Source organism: Myotis nattereri (assembly GCF_964212035.1).
Source record: "Myotis nattereri genome assembly, chromosome: 1".
NCBI classification, from domain to species: Eukaryota; Metazoa; Chordata; class Mammalia; order Chiroptera; family Vespertilionidae; genus Myotis; species Myotis nattereri.
The window spans coordinates 31,892,152-31,918,830 of NC_138075.1; the positions used below are offsets into that span (position 1 = coordinate 31,892,152).

The 26,679-nt window shown below is 41.7% G+C and overlaps 1 protein-coding gene across 1 annotated transcript in view; it reads right to left on the minus strand.

The window, feature by feature from the left end:
• Positions 1-26,679, minus strand: part of SYNE2 (spectrin repeat containing nuclear envelope protein 2) — a 310,564-nt gene that overhangs the window by 244,188 nt on the left and 39,697 nt on the right. Inside the window, exon 2 of the mRNA XM_081090284.1 lies at positions 19,079-19,208. Coding sequence (XP_080946410.1) covers positions 19,079-19,157 — 79 coding nt within the window. The 5' untranslated portion in view covers positions 19,158-19,208. The remainder of the gene's footprint in view (positions 1-19,078; positions 19,209-26,679) is intronic.

Genomic DNA, 26,679 nt, shown 5'->3' on the forward strand with positions numbered 1-26,679 from the left:
CACCGAGTGGGGGGCGCAGCCTCAGGTCCCCCATCAAGCCCCACCGGGTGGGGGACGCAGACTCAGGGCCCCAGTCAAGCCCTGCTGGGCGGGGGGCGTGGCCTGAGTTCCCCCATTAAACCTCGCTGGGCTGGGGGTGCGACCTCAGGTCCCCTGTCAAGACCCACCGGGTAGGGGGCGTGCCTCAGGTCCCCTGCCCCAGCCCAGTGCCACAGAGCCTCAGGTCCCTGCTGATCGCTCTTTATGGCTCATTACAGGAACCCTGCCTCCACTGTGGGTGCAGCCATCTTGTGACAGCGTGATGGAATTAGGGTCAATTTGCATATTACCTCTTTATTATATAGGATTTTTATTAGAAAGTAATACATAATGCTCATAAAACATTTTTTCAAACAGTAAGAGAAATTAAAAGTTAATCTTAACCTTCCCCATGCCTCTCTTTTTCCCACAGAGACATTAATTAACAATTTCCTGTGCATCCTTCTAGATTAAGCATGTTAAGAATGAAAAACTCTAGCCAGTAAAAAGAACAAAGTAGATATATATGCACTGATGTGGATATATTAAGTGGAAAAGAGCAAGTTGTAAAAATAATATGTTTACTGTTATTCTCTCTGTGTTTTTATTAAATGGTAGCTATGTATACAGCCCAACACTTTGTTTCTATCTTATGGGAATTACCACCTGCCACTCATGTACTGTAGTCACATACCTGCATGTGGTTTCTCTCCTACTCAGTGTATGAACCTTAAACATTTATGTTTTGGCGTTTTTGCTTCCCCTGATCACAATGCCAAGTAGAGAAGAGATATGAAATAAATATTTGCTGATTCAAAGATGAGTAAATATTAAAAGTGTGGAGGATCAAACTGACTTGTTATTGTATGGTGGAGAAGAATGTATTGGCAACAGTTACTTGGCCTATGTCTTACTCTAATCCTTGTTTAAATAACTCCTGAGCAATTTCTTTAACTAATAAAATGTCTTGAATAAAAGAGTGCATACTAATGAGACACTGTTGCCATTCCCTAAAACACTACTGCCAACTCATTGTTAGCTAGGACAGACAATGGTAAGGACAACTAAATTCAGAGGATAATGCTACCCATTTTTAGATATGTGCTCCAACAGCCATTCCAGAGAAGCTGAAGAAGAAAGGGAACTAAAAGAAAAAAGACCACCTCTTTTATTGTTTCTCATGGAGATGATGATAAACAGAAATAAATAAAAAAACAAAATAAGGGAATAAAATCATGCAGGCACAGGCACGCACACACACACACACACACACACACACACACCATAAAATATTTGAAAAATAAACAGGAAAAGGCCTGTTATTTAACTACAGGAGACTATTAATTAACCGAGAAAGCAGGGGGACAATTTATGATACAATTTTTTGCAACCAATCCTGAGCAAACAAGCAAGCAAGCAAGAAAAATAAATACTGTAATACCAAGACTGAGATCCAGTTTACTGAACCAGAAAAGTGATTTAGAAGGTAAGTCCTAGCTAACATAATTTGAAAAACACAGTATGCAACCTCTAAATCCTTTTATTTTACATATTTCCACAGGAAATCCATATTGCCAAACTCAGCATTCCAGGGCTAAAATCAAACTCTACTTCCCTACCACTCCCTAAACCAGGGGTGGGCAAACTTTTTGACTCGAGGGCCACAATGGGTTCTTAAACTGGACCGGAGGGCCGGAACAAAAGCATGGATGGAGTGTTTGTGTGAACTAATATAAATTCAAAGTAAACATCTACACTAATAAAAGAGAAAAATGGTAATTGGCGTACGACGATACCCTTTTCATTGGCTAATCAGGGCTATATGCAAATTAACTGCCAACTATGATTGGCAGTTAACTGCCAACTAAGATTGGCAGTTAACTGCCAACAAGATGGCGGCTAATTTGCATATGTAGGCACAATGCAGGGAGGCGAAAGGGAAAGCAGGAAGAAGCCCCCTGCCACTGACAGTGATCTGAAACCCAGGGGGGAGCTAAGAGCTGGGGGGCAGGGCAAAGGCGGATGCCTTTGCCCTGCCCCCCAGCCATGATCTGAGAATCAGGCACCTTTGCCGCCCTGGCCAGTGATAGCAGGAAGTAGGGGTGGAGCCAGCGATGGGAGCTGGGCACGGTCGAAGCTGGCAGTCCCAGGAGCTAGGGGTCCCTTGCCTGGGCCTAAAGCGAAGCCCACGATCGCGGCGCCCCCCACTGCCACTGCGGGTCCCCGCTGCCCAGGCCGGACGCCTAGGCCAGAGGCCTCAGGCCTGGTCAAGGGGCCGATCTGGTGATTGGTGATCGGAGGGTGATGAGGGTCAACTCCTCTGGCCGAGGCATCAGGCCTGGGTGGGGGGCAGAGCCGGGGATTGGGGGGATATGATGGTCCCCTTGCCCAGGCCTGAAGCCTGGGTCAGAGGCGTCAGGCTTGGGCGGGGGGTGGAGCAAGCGATCAGAGGGAGATGGGGGTCCCCTGCCCAGGCATGATTCCTGGGCCAGAGGCCTCAGGCCTGGGCGGGGGCCAGAGCCAGTGATCGGGGGGAGATGGGGGTCCCCTGCCCAAGGCGTCAGGCCTGGGCAAGGGGCCGATCCTGCGATCGGAGGGTGATGGGGGTCAATGCCTGAGGGCTCCCAGTATGTGAGAGGGGGCAGGCTGGGCTGAGGGACACTCTCCCGCCCCACACACACACCCAGTGCATGAATTTCGTGCACCGGGCCCCTAGTCATTACATAAAAGGGTACGGTCTTTTTTTTTTTTTAGTTTTATTCATTTCAAACGGGCCAGATCCGGCCTGCGGGCCATAGTTTGCCCAAGGCTGCCCTAAACCATCCTCTCTCATGATTCCATCTTAAGGATTCGACACCACCATCGTTTATCATCCCCAAGTACAGCCTAGCACCAAATCCTGCCGAACTTGCCTCCACAATGCTCTGATATCCACTTCTTTCTCTACACCTCTCTTCTCCCCCAGCCCTCCTGCCCAACCCACCATCCGCTCTGTCCTGGGCCACTTCCATGGCCAACTAGGTCTGCTCCACCCCCTTCAATCTGTTTTCTACTTCAATCAATAAATATGAACATATTATCCTTCCCATCCCTTCATGGTTCTCTCTGCTCTGGATCAAGAGCAAAATGCCTAACACCTTTAGGTCTTGCGTGGTCCACACAGGAGCATCACACCGGCCGCAGCCCACACCACTCTCCCCGGAACCCTCGACTCCGGTCACTCTATCTTCTCTCAAGGCCTTTACAAGCTATGTTCCCTCTACCACAACCATTTGTACCACCCTTCCCACCCTCCCTTCACCTAGCTAAATTCTCCTTTTGCTTAGGTCTCAGCTCATGGTGCATCCTGAAGCAAACCTAAGTCAATGTGTCTTCATTATTTGCTTTCATAGAATCATGGATTTCTGCCCCGTATTTCGGACTTGCCTCAACTTGTAATCACTGGCAAGGTTAACAGCACTGGGTCTAGAGCCAGACTATCTGGGATTGATCCTGTATCAACCACTTACTAGCAATGTGCCTCGGTCTTATTTGTAAAATGGGAATAATAACTTCACAGAGCTCTCAGAAGAATGAACTACTTATACTGACGTGGAGCAGAGGTCAATACACTAACCCAAAGGCTATATCTAGCCTACTGTCTATTTTTGTAAATAAAGTTTTGTTGAAACACAGGGGCATTTATTTGTTTATATGCTGTCTGTAGCTACTTTCATGCTAAATTAGCAAAGTTGAGTAGTTGTGACAGAGACCATACAGACCTCAAAAACCAGAATGTTTATTACCTGGCCATTCACAGAAAAAGTTTAAAATCCCAGACATGAACTAAGATTAATCTATACAAACAAATACCAGCTACTTCGAAAACATCATGCTACATGAAAGAAGCTAGTCACAAAATACCACATATTATATGATTCCATTTGTATGAAATGTCCAGAATTGGCAAATCTAGACAGAAATAGACCAGTATTTTCCAAGCGCTGGAAAGGTAGGAGGTTTAAGAATGGCTGCTAAAGTCTATGAGCTTTCTTTAGGGGGTGATAAAAATGACCCACAATTAAATGTGATGGTTGTACAACTCTGTGAATATACTAAAAACTACCGAATTCTACACTTTAAATGGATGAGTTGTATGGTTTGTAAATTACATCTAGAATTATATCTCAACAAAGCTCTTCCCCCACCTCAAAAAAAAATTAATATCTGTGAGATTCTTTGCTTAATCTGTCTCCTCATTGGCCAAGAGGCTCCATGAGAACAAGAGCCAAGTCGATTTTGTTCCTCATATGGCCTGCAGCACCTACCACAGTGCATTTCATGTTGCAGAAATTCAGACAATACTTGTTGAATGAATGGTTAAATGGCTGGGAGGGGAGGGTGTGGAACTTTGTTGCTATTTTTCCCTAATCAATGTAGAGCTCTGAGTGCTTAATTTGTTAGGAGAATATATAACATACACCAAAGGATTCCACGTTGGGCCTTCGCCTGTGAATCCAGCATCTTCGTGTTGCCACATGAGTGCACCCCACCCTTGTGCGAACACCTGAGATTTTCACACTGAGGCTTTTGTTTCCAACCTCACTAGCCAACATAGCTCCTGGCTCTCTGAGTAAGCAAATCTTGTATTTCTAGCACATGAAAATGAGCTCACAATACAGATAAAATGCCTAGAATATAGGGTGCTATGTGTCTCTCCTCTTTCTCACCCTCTTCTGACTCACCACAGTTGCTCAATAAATAGCTGTGGAATGCATAAACTAAAATAACTACATTTCTTTTAACACATAATTGCTACTTCTTCATACCTTTTCTCTACCACATAGAACTGTGAGTGCTTGTCTTTAAAAAATCAAGACGTATAAGTCTGAACACCTTCCACTGGGGCAGCAGTCCAAGCATCTCCGACTGCTGAATGCAAAGCTACCGGACGCACTGAAGACACCTGGGCTGTGATTACAAACCTAGGATTCTTATACTCTGTGCGCCAGCAAAGTACTCAGGGGCACTAAACGCAGCGTTCTGGGTCCCAACTCCCAGAGATTCTGATTCGGGGGCTCACAAAGTTCAGTTTGAGGAATACCTCTTTAAAGTTATTGGGCTGATGTATGCGTGTGACTTATTCTTGAGACAACATAAGGGAACAGGAAGGGCCTGACAAAAATTGGGATGAAATAATGAACTCAGATATTAACATAATGTAACTCAATGTACATCTATTACATGAGGGTAACCTAAGACACACTTGAAGGGGCTCAGAAGCTTACTGAAACAAGACTAGTCCAGGAATAAATGGAATCACAAGGGTAAAAAAAAAAAAAGATTCTATTTCATTAAAGCCTTTCAATCAAGTAGTCAGATGAGCATTTTATAAATGAGAAAGTTGTAGCTCCCTGAAGATGGGTTTTGTTGACTCATTCAATAAACATTTATTGAAAGCCTACTATGTCCCAACCACTGTACTCCCCATCTCACATCTGGCAGAGGAGAAATTCAAATCCAGATGTGCCTAATATCAAAATCTATGTTGTTCTTATTTTAACTAAAAAAACAGCTGAGCTGCTTTGGCTCAGTGGATAGAGAGCCAGCCTGCAGACTGAAGGGTCCCGGGTTCAATTCCAATCAAGGGCACATGCCTGGTTGTGGGCTCAATCCCCAGTAGGGGACGTGCAGCAGGCAGCTAATCAATGATCCTCTCTCATCATTGATGTTTCTATTTCTTCCTCCCTCTCCCTTCCTCTCTGAAATAAAAAAAAAAAAATTAAAAAACAAACAAACAGCTGAAATGTCAGATCCATGGCCCCTCCAGTGGCCACCCTCTCTCTCTCTCTCCTCCCCTTCAAACTCACACTTCTTGAAACAATTGTCTACACTGACTGTCCTTATTTCCTTACCTACCACTCACTTCTCAACCCGCTAAAAGCTTGACTTCCACCCCAGCCGCTCGACTTCGTAATCACCCTAGGCCACCTATAATATTCCCATTGCAAACCCCATGGATATCTTAAACCTTCTAAGACTGTTCACCACCCTTTCCTTCTTCAGAATCCATGACACCGCACTCGCCTGGTCTTCTTCCTACTTGTCTGCCCACCCCTCCTCGGGCTCTGTTATGACTGGTTTTGTTTTTTCTGTCTCTATAATGTTCTACCAAGGCTCCTCTTCTCTTTTTCCGGGTATTTTCATCCACTCCAAGGGAATAAATGACCATTTATATTTTCATGACTTCCAAATCTCTACCTTGAGCCCAGGTGACTGTTTCTCCTGGGCGTCATGTCCAAATGTCCCAGTATCGTCAGCTATCTCCACTTAGTTATTCCACGGACACTTCAAACTCAACATTCCAGAGCTGAGTCATCATCTCCAACCAACTCTTTCCCAGGCGAAGTTGTTCTCATGCATTTGCATTTATTTTCCGTGAATGGTTCCATCGTCCACGCATTTGCTCAAGAACAAACCTGAGTGAGTCACCCTTGATGCTTCCTTCCCCCTCACTATGCCAAGCCCAGGCAATCAAAAAGCCCTGATAACTACCTCCACAAAGCTGAAAATAAACTAAAACAAAATTTTTTTTAAAGTCCTGAAAATTGTACCTTTTAGATATCTCTCAATACCCATTACTCTGCATGCCCACTAGCACCATCATCTCTCAGATGAACCACGGTAACAGACTTCAGTCTTTCTGTCTTCACACTCACTCCCATAAGGCCACACCCCACACAGCAGCCTGCGTGACTTCTAAAACCAGTTCTCAATATGGCTCTACTCAGAATCCTTCAATTGCTTCTCCTCGGCCTTAGGAAAAATTTCAACCCCCTATATGCAGGTGTGGACAAAAGTAGGTTTACAGGTGTAATACAAATAAATAATACAATACTTAATAAATAGTAATACAAGAATAAACTGACTCGCCTACTCACTACTGTAAACCTACTTTTGCCTACTCCTGTACTAGTATGTGCATGACCCTTTCCAGCCTCATCTCTTAGCATTCTTCAAACTCTAATCCTCAGTCCCACTGGCCATCCATCTCCTTGAATGTGCCATGTTCAACTTGTTCAGCTTCATCTGAACTATACTATTGCCACTCCTAGAGCACTCTTCCAGCCTCACCCTGCTCATCTGCTAACTTTAGGTCCTAGCTTAGAAATCACTTCCTCTGGGAAGCCTTCCCTGACCTCCACGTCTGGGTTAGGTACCCCTACTCTGATCTTCTACAGTGCCATGTCTCCTCTCTCCTGAAGCACACATCGCATGATATTGTACTAGTCTGTATATTTCTTAAAAGCATTGATTGAGCCAGTGTCTTCACATCCTCACCTCCCATTCTCTCCTCAACCCATCCACTTAGGCTACTATCTCTACTACCAGAGTCTGGCTAACCTTATCAGGGCCATCAACTAACTCTATGAGCCAAATCCATTGATCACTTCTCTCTATTCAACACAGTTGACCATATCACCTTCTTCAAACATTTTCATCAAGTGGTTTCCATGCCATCCTACTCATCTGGTTTTCCTTCTTTGTCCCTGGCTACTCCTCAATGTCCTCTGCTTGCTCCTCATTTTATGCTTGACCTCTAAACACAGAAAGACCCTAAAAGTGCACACTCTATAGGTGATCTCATCCAGTCCATGGCCTTAAATGTAAACATACCAGCCATATGCTGACGAATCCCCAATCTATACCTCTTCCTAGAACTCTGGATCCTGACATCCAACTGTATACCTGACATCTCCATTTGGATTAACAAATAAGCACGTCACATCAATCATGGCAATATAAACTCCTGATTTCCCCCAAACTTTTTCATCTACCAGTCTTCTTTGCTCAACTACTCAGTTACTCAAGGCAAAATTTAGAAATTATTCTTGATTTGTGAACATCCCCAGTGTTCACAAATATCTTTTTTTTTAATTCATAGTTCTTATCCCATTGCTAGCATATTGGTCCAAATCACCATGATATCAAACCTAGACTATAATAAATGCATTCTACCTGGCTTTCTGACTTCATTCTTGCTCCCAGAAAATTCCCTCACCACCCAGCAACCAGAGTGATCTTTTGGAAAACATAAATCAAATCATGCTACTCCTCTGATTCATATCTGCCAGTGGTTCCCATCCACACACCTTAGCTTAGAGCTAACGAATCCCTGCCTGACCCAGCCCTGCCTTGCCTTGCCCAGCTCATGCCTCCCCCCACCCCACCCCCACCCCCCCACCCCCCGCCCCCGGCTTGCCCACCGCAATCCAGCCACCCGGCTTCCTTCATTTCATGAATTCACCAAGTTTGTTTCTACCTTTGAGCTCTGCCATGAGCTATCACCTCAGACTGGAATGCTCTTCTCTTGGTCTTTGCAAGGCAGTTCCTTGGTGTTATTCAAAGGCTCCTTAAATGCTCCTCCTCAGAGAGGCCACCTCTGACCACCCAATCTACACACGCCCCGACACTACCACATAAATCCATTTTTAATCCTCTATAGCGCTTACCATGTGCTGAAATGTCTCTTGATAATTTATCCTTTGTCTCTCTACCTTCAATGCCAGCACCACGGATATAAGAAGCTTACTGGAATTGCTAGCCTCAGAATTCTCTTAGTCTAAAATAATGCTTGAGACAGGGTAGGGTCTCAGAAACACATGCTGCCTGAGCACATCCATGACCTGTACTCATAAAACCAGATTCTGTGATGAAGCAGTATGAGTTAGAAATATTTTGTTCTGAAGATATCAGACCCCTTGGAAGTTGTGCCAAGAACACTCAGACAGAGATACACAGCAGAACTGGTTCCCATTTGAAGACAAAGCCAACAGTTTCAATGTTCTGGAAAGGTCCTAAATGTTTCTTGTGTTTGAGAAGGGCTTTCTGTTCTGTGTGTGAGCCAGGTACCCTTCCTCTTGTAACCTTTCGCTGCGGCTGCGATTGGTGGTCCCCTCTGCAGTGAGGACTGAGAAGACCGAGACGTGACCAGGGAGTGCGGCTCCACCCGAGAGGTGAAGTGTGTGTGGCTCCTCTCCTGCCCTTTGCTGCCTGTGTCAGTCAACATGCATCCCTGCACAGGCCATCAATGACAGGAGAGACCACCACCCAGAATCCCAGGTCTCTCCAACAATGATACACACATTTAGAACTTGGAACATTTCATCTCTGATAAATCATTCATGTTCCTTTATGTACCACTTCTAGATGACTTTAAAAAACCTGGTGATAATACACTGCAGTTCTCATATTATATTAAGAACAACAAATGCAGTTTATCTTTTACTAAAATTTCCCTGAATGTTTTAGAAAACCGAAGCCATTCAGAGAAACTGTAAGCCCTTAATGATGAAATCAGATGAGGAAAGTAATCTCTTGAAGAAGCACATTTATAATGGCCTCCAATATTTAGAATGTACTAGTATATCACACACTAAACCACCAATGTGTATAAACTAATCCATTGTATTGACTTTTTCCCCTTTTAAGAGGAAGTTATTTTGAGTTTTATTTTTCCTAATATACTACTTCAAGCTCTGAACAATTACACCCCCTCCCAATGCACATGCATACACAAAAGCTGAGAAAAATCTCATATCTCCCAAGGGGCTAATTAAAAAGGATTCTGATTTCTATAAGGAATGAATGAGATCTTTGTTAACCTACTTTAGCAGGACTCTAAATGACCCTGGGTTTATCTTGCCCTAGTTTTCAAAATGTAACTGACCCAGAATAAACTAAGCTTATCCCCAAACTCCTGGCAAAAAAAAAAACACAAAAAAAACCAGAAGCGAGAATTCCCAGAAGCTAAAGCTGCATGTACAACTTAAGAAAAAAAAAATTTCCCTGAAAAAACTATACTGTGCCAACACCACTGTTCAAAGAGCTCTGATTTTATTTTTTAACTGGAATATTTTTGAAATTATAAAGCTTTACAATATCAAGGCAAATAATCTTTCAAGAAAACACAGGCAAATACATTAATTGCTACTGTGACATCAAGAACTTTCTAAAAAGCTTTTGTGTTGGACAGCATGGATAGCCAGTGAAGGACTACAACTTGATTATTTTCTCTGGGTGAAATAATCTCCTAATTAGCCAAAAAGAGAAAAGAAAAAAAAAGACCCCAGAGATTATTTGCTTTTATTCATAACTAGAAGCCCAATGCACAAAATTCGTGCAAAGTGCTCAGTCGCCCCCCCCCCGCTGTGGCTTTGTCCAGAAGAGCATCTGGTCTAATTAGCATATTACGCTTTTATTATTATAGACGATAACTAAGCAGTCTAAATTGGTTAGGGAAACCAAAATACTGCCTGCTAAAACAAGTCCTTTCCTTACTCTTCATTCATCATTTCCATCAAAATTCCAAACTGGGAATTGGCTGCAAAAGAAGCCTTTTATTAAGCCTGATCCTCTTTCTCAGACTTTACATGGTTTCACTCACTCACTGTCCTAAGGCAAACAGTATTTCTCTCAGGAACACGATGCTCACGCACCACTGAGCTCCCAAACATCACATGCACACCTCACTGCCTTGAGTTGAAAGAAATCTGTTTCCATTCTGACTAATTTTCCTGAACACTGAACAGTTCTTCGCATTTGGGCACTTCCTATATTTTTTTAAATTGGAATGGCCACTGATTTATTCATTATACAGTTGTTTATTGAAAGCCTGACATCTGTCGGAAAGTTCATTGGCAATAAAGATACAGAAGTGTCCTGCTCAGGGACACCTGAAGGAACTCAGAAGGCCTATTAAAGCAGGTTCTGTCCAAACAAAAGCAAAAACTCAAGGTTAAGGAACAGTTACAGGGGGTTCAGCAGGAAGAAAAACTCCAGAAAGTTCTTACCAAAATGTTTGGGTTTTTTTTACATTGAAAAGAATATATAACTTGCTTTGCAAATAATATGTTATATCAAGTACATTCTTATCCTTCACCCCCCCTAAAATTGGAATATAAAAATATATTTCAGTCATATTTTGATTTGGACATTGGATACCAAAATAAGGGATATGACCCTGAATAGTTAAAAAACATCAACGTGTTTCACAAGAATGATTAGATTTGCATCCCAGGTCATTTTCTTGCTTTCACACGACATCCAAAGTACAGCCAAACTACGTGCTTCTTTGTTGTTGTTGTTAATCCTCACCCAAGGATATTTTTTCCATTGATTTTGAGAGAGAGTGGAAGGGAGGGATAGAGACAGAGAGAGAAACATCGATGTGAGAGAGAGGTATCAATTGGTTGCCTCCCACATGCACCCCGACCAGGGGCAGGCATGAAGCCTGCAACTGAGACACGTGCCCTTCACTGGAATTGAACCCAAGACCCTCAGTCCACAGGCCAACACTCTAGTCCAGGGGTGGGCAAACTTTTTGACTCGAGGGCCACAATGGGTTCTTAAACTGGACCGGAGGGCCGGAACAAAAGCATGGATGGAGTGTTTGTGTGAACTCATATAAATTCAAAGTAAACATCATTACATAAAAGGGTACGATCTTTTTGTTTTTTAGTTTTATTCATTTCAAGCGGGCTGGATTCGGCCCGCGGGCCGTAGTTTGCCCACGGCTGCTCTAGTCACTGAGCCAAAACTGGCTAGGGCTGGACTAGGTAATTCTTAAAGGTGCTCAGCCTATTCTTTTTTGTGCCCTTAACATCCAGCCCACCGCACATACTGAATAACTGAATAAAATTAAACACTACATTACATTATGATGCTTGTAATCTAACCCACTGAACACAAATAATTGCTAATGTTACTAAAAATAATATATAAATTGAAAGCCTCCCTTCAGATGGATGGTCATAAATAATGAATAAATTTAAATAGTGTAATAACCTAACCACAGAGACTCACATTTCACTACAGAGCCCTTCCAAGTAATGATATCCACCCAGAAGGCATAGGAGGGTTTTTTAATCTTTTAAAATATGTCATCTAGACGACAACAGCACTAAATAAAACATATGAGCATTGTTCGAAATGGCACAGCGACAGGGCTGAACGTAGCTCTATCCAGGTGTGTGCAGGCAGTTGCCCTGCGCCAGCCTTCTGGCAGGACTGCATGAAAGTTAACCCCCACGGGGAGGCAGAGGTAACAGGATCCACACTCCTTCCCAGGCTGTGTCTAACTAATGGTAACATTCAATACTTAGATGCTGTTTTTCTAAAGCACTGGCCTACCTCCGCTTCTAAAACAAACTAACTTGCTTCTGTTACGTAAATTTATTGTGTCCTTTAATGGCCAACAAATTTAGGGCCAATATTTACCTGTTCAAAAGAAATAACTTAAATCTGGAATATATAACATGCCTCAAAAAGTTCAAAATTTCCATTGCACTCATTTAAAATATTACAAGATGAGTCAACCAATCAGTGAATATCACTTATTATTATGATCAATTATTTTTAATTTGACTGTCACATGGGTCCTCCACCTGCATCATGCCTTTATTCTTTCCATGACATAGGACATTCTTACGACTTTCTTGGTAAACAGTATCTTTTATCTACAACAATTTATCTTAAGCACACCAATATAAACTAATATTTAATGGCCTTATTATTTGACGCTAGTAAAAAGCTAAGTGAAAACACTAAATAAAAAGACAGCTAATAATTTGGACATTATAAATGCTACCACTATTATCCTAAGCACTTTTACTACTAAACCTTGGAGCTGCTCTGTCTTACTACCATATTCAATAATTGGAAAGTCCTATGTGTCTTCCACCTTATGGTTTTCTCATCTGTCCCATACTTTCATACTCACTGCTATAACCCCAATCCAGGGTAATATTGTCCCACATCCAGATATTTGCCCAGGTTCATACTAGTTTCTCCAAATCCATTTTCTTAGCCTTTTCAAGTTTTACTTTAAGGTAAGTCTTACCTTAAAACTGGATTATCTCCTTAACACACAACCTTGACCTCTAACCTGCATTATACTCTCATCCTCAAGATCCAATAGCTACCTACTACCTAAAAGCAAAATTCCCAAACTTCATGGATTTGATTTCAATTCTCTTAAGAATTTTAATCTGAAAAATAATTCTGAAGAATCCCTATATTAGTCTCCCATTAAACTGATGGCAAACAAAGTCCCTTTCAACTTGAAAATTCTGTGATACTTATCCATCTTGTCTCCTTACTATTTTCATAATCATATCAATCCAATATTTCAAAGGATTGTTCCCTGAACATACCTTCCCCAACTGAAGACCTTAGGAGAAATGTTATTTCAGACAAAATGTGCATTTACTATTTTTCTTAGGATAAAAGAGAAGGAAGCACCTATTATTATGCCAGGTAAGAAATTCAATGCTGCCGAAACCGGTTTGGCTCAGTGGATAGAGCGTCGGCCTGCGGACTGAAAGGTCCCAGGTTCGATTCCGGTCAAGGGCATATACCTGGGTTGCGGGCATATCCCCAGTAGGAGATGTGCAGGAGGCAGCTGATCGATGTTTCTCTCTCATCGATGTTTCTAACTCTCTATCTCTCTCCCTTCCTCTCTGTAAAAAATCAATAAAATATATTTAAAAAAAAAAAAAAAGAAATTCAATGGAAAGATTTAAAGAAATTCTATAATAGAGACCTTGGTAAAGCAAATAACTTTTAAAGACAGCCAATCATTTTAATAGCTTGAACTTTCATATATCAAATTTATTGAAAATATGGACCATCCAGCCCAACTGGTGTAGCTCAGTGGTTGAGCGTCCCCCCATGAACCAGAAGGTCACGGTTGATTCCCGGTCAGGGCACATGCCCAGGTGGTAGGCTCGATCCCCAGGAGGGGGCGTGCAGGAGGCAGCTGATCAATGATTCTTTGGCATCATTGATGTTTCTATCCCTCTCTTCCTCTCCCTCCCTCTCTCTAAAGTCAATAAAAACAAACATATTTTAGAAAAATAAAATATGGACCACCCATAGTAGTACAAATTATACGAAATTCTATTTGTACATTATCTGCTCAAACTCACAAATGCCATTTCTTTCTTTTCCCAACAACCCAACCATTTCAAGGCTATTCTCCTCACAAGACTGAGAGAACACAAATATCTTCCTACAAAATGGGCCTCACAAGTCCCTTCATGAAGACATTCTCCCAAGATCATGCAAAAGACGAGCAAAAAGAAAGATGAAGTCACTTGTTTATTGTCTCGCTCTACAAATTTCAGCAAAGCACTTCCTGATTCCTTAGGCCTGATTCCGTGTAGGCCCTGCACACATGGGATATGTTTTCATAGCATATCAACAATGAATCACCACATTTCAATGCAGACATCTTAATCTTTCTTGAGCATATTATTCTGAGTCAGGGTATGGCCATAATTATCTCACCTTAGATAAGTTTTGGCTAAAATAAAGTAGGCATTATATATTAAACAGGCCTGTATCTGCCTCTAAAAATATATTCTAAAATGGGGGGGGGGGGGGGGGGGACGACAAACTTTTCTTATGAGCAGTGATCCTTAGCCTCTCATATTACCTAAAATCTCCGTTCTCACATTACTCCAAGGATCATTAAGCACATGTGAATTTTGTTAAATGCAACTCCCATTACACAGTAAACAAAGCCAAATGCTTTTTATTTCTCCTTTAAAACTGAATTTATTGGGGTGACATTGGTTAATAAAATTACATAGGTTTCGGGTGCACAATTCTATAGTATATCATTTGTATATTATATTGTATGTTCACCACCCCAAGTCAAGTCTGCTTCCATCATTATTTATCTCCACTTTACCCTTTTCCAGCTCCCCCACTCCTCTTTCCCCTCTGGTCATCACCATACTGTTGTCCGTGTCTATGAGTGGGGATGTCGTTTTCTTTTTTTGCGTAATCCCTTCACCTTTTTCACCTAAAACCCCAACCTCCCTCTCCTTTAACAGCTGTCAGTCTGTTCTCTGTATCTATCAGTGTGTCCCTATTTTATTTGCTTGTTATTTTTGTTCATTAGATTTCATATATGAGTGAAGTCATATAGTATTTGTCTTTCTCTGACTGGCTTATTTCACTTAGCGTAATGCTCTCCAGGTCCATCCATGCTGTCACAAAAGATAAGATTTCCTTCTTTTGGGGGGTTGAAAAGAATCATTATAAGTCTGCTGATAACAATATAGAACTTCAGGAAATCTATTTGTTTCACAGTTAAGCTTTCATTCTATAGTCATGAGAACTTCTTGATTGATATTCCAAAGGGTACCTGCCTAATGTGCCCAGCATCAACTTCACCACATTATAGCATTAGTGCTCCACCTCTCCCCCGCAGAGCAATGCACCCAGCACCATCGTCCCTGAAATACAACATGAAGGAAAATCCCTCACACTGGCAGTGAATGTACATCGCCTTTCCATTGCAAACATCCCATACTCATCTCCTATCGTAAAGCAGACTGCATAACTTTGTATAATTCAAAACACAGTATGAGAAACTACTCATTTCTTAGTAATTTGTTAGTTATTTTGAACTACTTGAACCCGAGATCATTAATATTACTTGAAGATGCCCATCTACACTTTAACTATGAAAATTTGCTATGGATTAACTGGAATAAGACTGTTTGAGTGAATTTTCCAGAGAAAGTTGTTAGGGAAAATCCCTCTTTCAAATTGTTCTTTGAAATGTGTCAGAGGGGGTGTGGTGCAGTGGAAAGAAAACCCAGCCCTGTTGCTCTCTAGCTGTGACTCCGGGAAAGTAATTCCATCTTCCTGAGCGACGGCTTCTTTCACTGTGCCGTAAAGATAAAAATCTCCACCTCATGGTCTGGGCGGGGTGGCTCAGTTGGTTGTGCATTGTCCAGTGTACCAAAAAATCGCCAGTTCAATTCCCAAACACACATGCCTGGGTGGCAGGCTTAATCCCCAGTGGGGAGTGTGCAGGAGGCAGCCGATAGAGGTTGTGCTCTCATTGATGTTTCTCTTTCTCTTTCCCCTCTGCCTTCTTCTCTCTCTAAACATCAATTTACAATCTATATAAATAAAAGCCTAAGCAACTGTCCAACTGTTCAACCTTTCAACCAGTAGCTATGACCACCAGGGGGCAGACTCTCAACGCACAGGCATGGAAACATGGAACAGACTGATGAATCTCAGAAGGAAGGAGGGGAGAGGGCGGGAAGAGATTAACAAAGATCTTATATGCATACTAGAGGCCCAGTGCACAGATTTGTGCACCGGTGGGGTCCCTCGGCCTGGCCTGCGGGGATCGGGCTGAAACCGGCAGTCCGACATCCCCGAGGGGTCCCGGATTGCGAGAGGGCACCAGGCCTCTAGTTTTTTTATTTTTAAATATCCACCTCGTAACGTGATTGTGAGGATCAAATGAGATACTGTATGTAAGAGTGCTAGAGCATGTTCACAGAGGTCTGGGAAGGCACTCTGCAGTGGGGAAGAAACACTAAACACTGTAAATGCTAAGATAGGTGATACGGGAGAACAGAGGGGGCAGCGCAAATCTCAGTGCAAGAGAGAGTAAGGCCCAGGAGGAGGCTGACTGGCTGACTGTGGGATGGATAAGGGGTAGAGGAGGAACAGAAGAGCTGGACTTCTCCCAGTGGGAAGAGGAGGCAGAGGAGCTGCAGGGGGACAACCAGAGAAAAAGCTCACAGGCAGGGGGAGTCTGGCCCCTCGGGGAGCTGTGGGGCAGGAGCAGTGATTGTGGAATGAGGTAGGAGATGAGGGCAGAGAGAAAGGCAAGCACCAGAAGGATGCCTGGGAGCCACACCAAGAAGCCTCGACTTTACCCCACATGTGACGGGAAGCCACTGAATAGAAGTGTCAAAGCAGAACAAAACGAAACGGTAAAAAACAGGTTTCTCTTTTACAGTTTTTTCCTCTCAGCCATGGAGTTTCTACTCTAGGTGTGTGCTCCTGGATAAGAAACCCTTGGAGGCAAAGATTTTGACTGTAAATATGTATTTAAAAATTATAACACTGTGAGTCCTGAAATAGGTGCTGTGGGAGAACAGAGGAGGCAGCGCCAATCTCAGCGGTTTACTGAGCTCCTACTCTGTGCCGGGCACTGCCTAAGCCCTTTGCACGCTTTATTGTTCATCTTCAAAGCACAGTTGCAATATAGCCATTATCATCCCTATTTCAAGTATGAGGAAACGGACTCAAAACAGATAAAATCGCTTATGCAAGTTCAAAGAACTAGCAAGTGGCAGAGCCAGCATTAGAAATTAGATTTATCTATTTACTGATGCACCGCCTTCCTGATACAGTTTAGGTCCATGACTTACTACTTGCATGCCACTAAAACGTCAGAGAAAAACAAGAATATTGATTTTTTCCCCCGTTACATGAAAATTTGATTACAGCTCCTTACAAATATTATATGACACTATAAAAAATGGACTTATTGAGAATTTTTTAAATTCTTACCTGAAGTACTACCTTTCACATATTATATGTTTCTTAGTCTGTACAAATTACATGATAATTATTTTTTAAAGTCTGATGCATATAGGTATAGTCTATTGTAATAGCTATTGACCCCAAAGTCAAGAATCTAATCATTCAAGCACACTTTTAATTACAAAGAAAATAACAGAAAGTCATTTTGGGATCTTATCATAAATATCTCAAAGAAATGTAATGTACAGCATGGGAACTGTAGTTAACAATACTGTATTGCATATTTGAAAGTTGCTAAGAGAGTAGATCTTAAAAGTTCTCATCACATGAAAAAAAGTTCTGTAACTATGTGTGGCAATGTATATTAACTAGACTTACTGTGGTGATTATTTCACAATATATACAAATATCAAATCACTATATTGTACACCTGAAACTAATACATTGTATGTCAATTATACCTCAATTAAAAATTATTAAATAAATACCAATAGTAAAGAAGTCAAAGTCTATGCCGTCTAAGTAACATTCCAAGAGTGCTGCATAACACTAATCATAACCTTAAAATTACGTTAAAACATATTGCTAGCCCTGACTGGTTTAGCTCAGTGGATAGAGCGTCGGCCTATGGACTGAAGGGTCCCAGGTTCAATTCCAGTCAAGGGCATGTACCTTGGTTGCAGGCACATCCCCAGTGGGGGGTGTGCCGGAGGCAGCTGATCGATGTTTCTCTCTCATCGATGTTTCTAGCTCTCTATCCCTCTCCCTTCCTCTCTGTAGAAAATCAATAAAATATATATATTTTTAAAAAACATATTGCTACATAAATATTTGCAAAAACTTACCAAAACCTTATTTCCTCTACACTAGCTAACTACTCAGCTCACAGATTTGCTTTATCATCAAAGGTGGAAAGTCTAGTGGCTAATGAATTTTCAAAGTACAAAACAAATATTGCCAAACTCCACAAGAAGCACTTAAGATTCACATGACTGAAACATCATCATTCACTTATATTACTACTATTCCTTTCTATTGGTGCAAAACAGGATGTACATTTAAAAGAAGCTATGCGCAGAGGGGTGGGGGGTTGGGGCTGAGTGAAAAAGATGAAGGGATTGAGAGCTACAGATAGGTAGTCACAAAATAGTCAAGGGGATGTAAAGTCCAGCATAGGGAATATAGTCAATAATATTGTAATAAATATGTGTGGTGTTAGGGGGGTACTGAAAATATCGGGGCAACACTATGTAAAGTATATGGTTGTCTAACTGCTATGCTGTACACCTGAAACTAATCATATAATAACAGTAAATGTAAACTGTAATTGAAATAAAAATTGTTTTAAATAATGAATGAGTGAATAAATAGATAAATAAATAAAAGAGGCTATGTGCAAAGATGCAAAACAAGTGTAAACAATGCCAAGCAAACTGTGGTAACCATTTAATTTTTACTGCAAAGACAACAGAAAAAGAGAAAGAAAGAATATTCATACACTCAGAGTGAGAAACTAAGATACCAAATTCCTTCCAAGTAGTCCTCACTTTCTAGAGAGCTGAGCTAGCAGTAAAACATTTAGGTAGCATACTGAAAGGTTCTACAATTGGAAAAATACGTAAAAGAGGCAGAAAGCAGTGTGATTTGTGGACAGATGAGGGAAAGGTTTCCACAGCTGACAGGGGGCAGGGAGTGGGCGGGCAATTTTAATTACCTTGCAGTGAAATATGGAGATCATCGATGCCCCAGGAAACCTGCTCATCTTCGGTGGGAAGCACAGGACCGGAAGCCATCCTTCGACCCAATGGCGATTATAACATGTCCATCCCAGTGAAAGAAGTGAACTAAAAGGAAAAGGGGTACGTGCTCATTAGCAACTGCAGCTCTGCATTTCCCATAAACACGCATCCACAGAGAACAACAGAAACCAAAAGCTGCCCTCCAAAAGAGGCCGTCTTCCCGTGAGCGTTTCCTTAGTTCATGAGGAACAGAGTGGCTACGCCTTCTTTTCTGAATCATAATCGAGATTTTGCCCTGTGACCTATTCATGCTCTCTGGAGCTGCTGGCAGAGCTCCCCAAAGAGCCAGGCCAGCACTGTGGATTCTAAACTCGTGGTGAAAAGAGAAGCTGCGCAGTTAAGTTCCATAGCTGGTCTAGGGGAAGTCAAGTTTGACACAAACTGGTGTTTTAGGCATCTTTGTGTATTTTATTGTCAGCCTTCACCCTGCAAGAATTTTCTTTAAAACTTTCACTTCTTTTCTTCTCCATAAATGTTGCCATTTACTGGAAACAGTAAGAGCTGACCCTGCATAGCTGACAAAGTGAAACTAAAAAAACTGTATCAAGAAGGATGTTTTGGTAGGTTATCAATTAGACTGAATTATTTTCCCAAGTGCTTGTCTTCCCACCTACACATGTCTTTCTTTAGCCCCACTTTGACTCTTAAAGAATCCTTCCAGTAAGAGTGATTCTTACTCTGCAACTTTTTAATAGTATTGCTTCATATATGTTTTTGCCACTATTCGTGTCCTGGGGTCTGAGAATAAAACATTGACTTCTCCCATCCAGATGATGACTTTCCTATCAAAATAAAGTTAACCAAACATATAAAATGTATTAGAGGATGGAGGGATGGATAAATGTGCAGATATGTGGTCAAGCAAATAGAGTAAAAACATTAATGGTAGAATCTACATGTTGAGTATATGGGTGCTCATTGTAAATTTTTTTTACTTTGTTATATATTAGAAATTCTTCATAATGAAATGTTGGGGGAGGGGAGGACTAGAAATATATAAACCGGAGGCCAACAGCTAGATACATTGATATTAAATATCCAATAGACCACTTTTAAAAAAATGCAAAGGATAAAAATCATTTAACAGTAAATGCTAGCCTGACTTCAAAAATCTTTTCAATCCTGTCTTCCCCACTGTTTAGTATCCTAAACCTTTTTACTATCTCTCCCAAAGATTTTTACCTACCAAATGAACTGCTTATTAATTAATAATTAATTGTTTTAGCCCTGACCGGTTTGGCTCAGTGGATAGAGCGTCGATCTGTGGACTGAAGGGTCCCTGGCTCGATTCCGGTCAAGGGCATGTACCTTGGTTACAGGCACATCCCCAGTAGGGGGTGTGCAGGAGGCAGCTGATTGATATTTCTCTCTCATCGATGTTTCTAACTCTCTACCCCTCTCCTTTCCTCTCTGTAAAAAATCAATAAAAATATACATTAAAAAAATAAATAAATAAATAATGGTTTTAGTCCCTGGATTAAAATGAGTCAGAGCCCGCCTGAGGTAACAGTGTTACTGTACTGAGTTGATAGGATTCTATGCAAAATAAAAGCTGTTTGTTAGTTCAAGTGAGCCTGTGTGCAGCCTGAAGACTGATAAAGGCACAAATGTCCTCAGCTTCTGATGTACCGAGGCCCTCCACTCCCCCTTCCCACACCAAGCGCTTCTGAACGCAAAGTGAGACAAAGCCCGTCTTCATCATGCCGGGAGAGAAACTGAATTCCAGAGTGAACTTCCTGTGGGCACCCGCTATTCCACACTAGGGCTAATTACCAGTGAACAAAAAAGGATGATAATAACAGTGGCAAACTTTCATGGACAGGCACTGTTCTAACCACTTCGCGAACAGAATTTCATTTAACCATTATAATAACGCTACGAGTTAAGAACGGTAATTACCCCCATATATGAAAACACAAAACGGAGAGGCACAAATGTCACACCCAGTTGTCTAAGGACACAGAGCCAGTCAGTGATGAGCTCACATTGGAACCCGGGCGGTTTTGGTTTAAGACTTATGTTTTTTACTCATTTGTCCTTCATTTACTCAGCAAGCATTTTACATGTGCTGGACCCTGCTTTCAAGGAATTCAATCTTCTGCGAAGGACAAATGAATGGAAGAGTGAAATCCTCTCAGAAATGTATGTAGAAGTTGCTATGGAAGCAAAGGAGGAGTGCCCATCACTTGATGCTGGACACAGATGTGACTGTCAGGAGTATACTTATTGTAAATCAGCATTTCACCCCAAATAGTCCCATTAGCATTATTCAGATACCTTGAATTTAATAAGAAAGCCACTCACTGCCATTCAGTATTCATCAAAGACAAGGCAGCAAATGTATTTCTATTAAAAATAAAAACAGAACAATAAACAATAAATTGATAACCAGAGAATCAAGAAATATTCCTGTGCAAGACTGGTATGTGAGATTCACTATATTATATATTAAAGTAGAAAAAAAAAAGTTTAGACCTTAAAACTATTTGAGAGTTTTCTGTTTTTAACAATGAAAATTTATTAGCAAACAAGTGAATATAATAATTTTTTATTTACTATAGAATATCCTAGGGATTCTAAAAAAATGTCCATCAAATGTCCTTCAAACCAAACTTTGAAGACTGAATCAACAACTGGAAATGTTAGGTTATTGACCCAAATACTGTCTTGGTACAATTATTTATCAAAACACACTATAGAAGGCAATTTATGACGACACCTCCAACACAACTGTTTTGGGGGAGTAATCTCTAGAGAGTAATTTGCTTACCAAGTAGGGCCCATGAAAAACTGAAACAGAGGAGAGAAGAAAGGTCGGAGAGATTTTTCTGGGATCTGAATTGAGAAGCTAGAAAGAGTATGAAAACAGAAGGCAGAAAGAGGGCTTGGCCAAAACCAAAAGGTTTATCAACCAAAATCTCTGAGGGCCATCCTATCATTTGTATTCTGAGCACAAGAGCTGCTTTCTCAGGTAGAATCACAGCACAGAAGAGCCCTACGTCACAGCTTTATTTTTCCTTTTCAAATAAAAGTTACACACAATTATGTAACAAATGATATTTATTTTAGAACGTAAATAAATGAGACTATGCGTAAAAGTGAGTAACAGCCCATCTTCAGGCACATAACCAAAGACTGGGTAAAGAATTAATGAAGCGGCATTAAAGATTCTAAGATCAAGTGGAATCACGGGGAATTACGCTTTTAAAATCCATGTAAGCTAATGTACACGTGTTTACAAATGGCATAAGCTATTCTGAAAGGACAGTGGTTTGCTTATGCAATACATCTTAATACGCCTCTGGTATCTCTAAAACCTCAAAACACTAGAGAATTTCCCCTTTTTAGAGAAATCCTGGCATTTACTTTGAATTATTATGATTAGAATTTTTCAACTCAAAATGAGATTACTTCTAGTGAATGGAATTATGGGTGGTTTTCATTCATTTTGCTTATCTACATTTTAAATTTTTCAGATGGATGCATATTTCTGCTGTGATAAGAAAAATGTTTTTGCTTTTATTTAATACAGTGACAACAAAATGGGGACTAAGGTATTATTTGGGTTCAGGGTCAGTTCTCCAATCCATATGCTATGGAACCCATGATATCTGTATCTTCATAAGAAGACAAATACTCTCTTGACCAAATAAAATATTAGAAAAATTCCGAGTTTGTCAAAAATGTCTGGTAAAGACTCCTAGAAGTCATTGATAGTGCATCAAGTCTCTTTTTTCTCATTATTATAGAGTTTACTAATAAGCCCTACCAGTCTAATAACACTGGAAAAATCACTGTGGCAACAGAGAGAAAGGGACATCTATCTTATCTTCAAAGGCTGATCAGAAGGTGTAGCTGAGCGGGATACAGTGAGTACATGTAGGTTATTCTTGAACAGAGTGATTTAAATGGTAGCTTTACCCCTAGGGGGCTCCCTCATTCTTTTTCCCCTACAGTTCCACTGCACCGTGTTATTTATGTCCACCCAGGACATCTGAAGGACCGCCCTTCTGTCAGTTGAGTTATAGAGCTCTTCCTAGCAACGGACAATTATTAACATTGATCTGCTTACAAGCTCACAGAAGAAAGTCGGTGCCACATGTACAATAAGTTTCTTCATCGTTTTCTCATTAACTTTTCCTGACTCTATTATTACTTCTTTTTCATCGTCATTTAACCAGAAGCAATAGGTACAAATTCCCAGGCCGTTTGGTTTTTAAAGTCTACTCTATTGTCTCCTTTCAGGCGCTTTATTTCTCTAATGACCACCACAAAATGCCAGAACAATCAATCCTATCTATTCCCTACAGGTTGGAAAACAAACATGTAGCAGTTCTCTGGATCTAAACCGGCTGTGCTTGCTCCCTCACAACGAAGCAGTGTCACTCACCGGCCAGTACCAACAGTGGCGCTGAGCCACCCACTCCAACCTTGATAAAGGCATTCTGAGAGAATGTAGCCACTTCCCTAAAAGCCCCTTCCGTTGGCCTTGACGGAGTCCCAAATGTTCTGAGCTGCAGTGTCCACTGCTGTAGAATGGGGATGATAATACTTACAGGGTGGTGGTTGGAATTCAACAAAAAAGCACATGAAGGCAGAGGTGGGTGGGTGAAGAGAGATTATCCAAAGAACTTATATGCATATATGCATAACCCATGGACACAGACAATAGTGTGGAAAGGCCTGGAGTGGGGGGAGATAGGTGTGGAGGTGGTCAATGGGGATAAAGGGAATCATCTTTAATATTTTCAACAGCAAAGATAAATTTTTTTTTAAAGCACATGAAACTAAAAAACTGTGGTAACAACTAACATTTATTGAGCACTTACTCTGGGAGAGGTGTTACAGTATATAAGTGGCATTTATTATCATCTAGGAAATAATTTATCAGGATTACCTATCCTATTTCTTCATCGGCAGTAAAACTGAAAGCTCACCACAATTCTAAAATGAAGAGTAAAAAAACTTACGGATGAAAACTTCCAATGCTACAAAATCGGATGTTAAATCAGCGCAGGTCTAGAAAGCTTGTATTCGGGAAGTAATTATTTTTAATTTCCATCAGCACATTTTAACCTAGAAATTCTGCCCTTGCTCCACAATCAAGTTTTCTACGGTTCACAATTCTTCGTTACCACCATGTCACCAGTCTCCTAAAAGCTTGATGACACCTTTAAGTTATAAGTATAAACGATGGTTTGGGGTTATTCCCCCCCCCCATATATATTTCTTTATTCCTTTTGTTATCACCTCTCCTCCTGACTCCATTACTTTGTTCCTAAATTGCTACCAAAGATTCCATTGTTTCCTATTAACTCCAGCTTCCCCACCCCTGTCTTTGAAGAAACCCTAAGAGATTTGGGACATGGAAGCAGGAGATACTGCAGAAGCAGAGGATGAGACATGGGTCCAAAAACAAATGGAACAGAATGTGCTAAAGATCAGCGCTGAGAGCAAAATTTTAGACAAGTCTGCACAGGAACAGTAGTAGGACCCCAGCCCTCACTTACTCCACCTATTCCAAGAGCACCGGCAACCAGACCTATTCCCCTGAACCCTAGCTCCGCCTACAGGTCAGATTTCAAAGAATCCTTTTCTGGAAAAGCAGAAGACATCCTAGAAAAGACCTGCAAATACTGATATCTGGGGTTCCTCAATAGAAAGGCTAGTTCCCTGTCATATTACCCTACTGTGAAATTCCACTAAGGCTTTTTCATTCCTCACTCTTAAATATGAGTGGACAGCCAAAGATTGTTAGACATTATGGAGAGCCCCCGAAGATGAAAGAAAGAACTCAAAACAAACACAAGAGGAACCTTGCGAAATTGTCAAATGTAGGGAAAAGAAAAATTAATAACAATTGATTTTTTTAGAAATGACACCGTAAGATGACCTTGATTTTAAACCTATAAAGCAGCAGTTCTCAACCTGTGGGTCGCGACCCCTTTGGCAGTGGAACGACCCTTTCACAGGGGTCGCCTAAGACCATCCTGTATATCAGATATTTACATTACGATTCATAACAGTAGCAACATTACAGTTATGAAGTAGCAACGAAAATAATTTTATGGTTGGGTCACAACATGAGGAACTGTATTTATTAAGGGCCAGAAAGTTGAGAACCACTGCTATAAAGGGTTTCACAGTATCAGTTACATACAGAATCAACAGTTCTTCCATTACACCTTCAATGACAATGTATAATGAGAGAGTCGTTTTATAGAGATACTAGAAGCCAGGTGCACGGATATGTGCATGGGGGGGGGGGGGTGCTCTCACAATCCAGGACCCCTCGGGACCCCAGGGATTGGGCCTAAACCAGCAGTCGGACATCCCCCGAGGTATGTAGCAGTGCACCAAGTGGCAGGTGGCCAGGAAGGAGCCTGAGCCAGCACCGCTCATGCTCATCCCGGCCCACTGCACCTGCTGCCGCTTCTTGGTAATGCTGCTGGGGAGTCAGGAGAGGCTCCCACCGCCGCAGCTGCGCTCGCCAGCTGTGAGCCTGGCTTCTGGCTGAGCAGCACTCCCTCTATGGGAGCACACTGACCACCAGGGGGCAGCTCCTGCGTTGAGCATCTGCCCTCTGGTGGTCAGTGCATGACATAGCAACTGGTCGACCAGTCATAACGGTCACTTAGGCTTTTATATATATACTGGAGGCCTGGTGCACGAAATTCATGCACAGGTGGGTCCTTAGGCGTGGCCGGTGATCAGGGCTGATTGGGACCTTCCGGCTGCTGGCTGGGGCCTTCCTGCCAGCTACTGGCTGCCGGCCGGGGCCTTTGTGCCAGCTGCCAACTGCCAGCCGGGGCCTGACAGATGGGGGGAGGGACCAGGGGAGGTTGGCTGGCCATGGGAGGTTGGCTGTGGGAGCGCACTGGCCACCAAGGGAGGCAGCTCCTGCATTGAGCATCTGCCCCCTGGTGATCAGTGTGCATCATAGCGACCGGTCATTCCAGTCATTCTGGCTGTTCCGATTGTTCTGGTGTTTCGGTCGCTTAGGCTTTTTATAGATAGATAGATATTTTTAAGTTTTTGCTCTGCATGCTGTTAACATACTTCACTATCTTTTTCTTTACTCAATAGATTTTTAATAATATTAAAGCAAAAACTCATATTCTATTGGACAGAATTAATTTTAGAAAGCCCTCATGAAATCAGACTTAGTATCATTTATAAACATCCATGGCCACACACAAGCTCAAACGGAGAGAAAAATGCAACGAAATACCTCAGCAGGAACAAATACTTCAAGATTTTAGCCTCAGACCTCCTGAGCAAGCAGTACAATTTATTTCCTCCAAAAGGCAAGTCAGATTCACCCTCAGTGATGCAAACAACATACCACTACACAGAAACTCAGTGTGAATTCGCAATTCCACAGGAATCTGAACGTTATCAAGGCAATTTTCCCTTTTAGGGTCATAAAGACTACAGACTTAGCAGAAGTGAAACAGGTAGCCATATCCGAGTTTTGAGCAGAGGGGAGATATAATTTGACTTATGTTTCAAAATG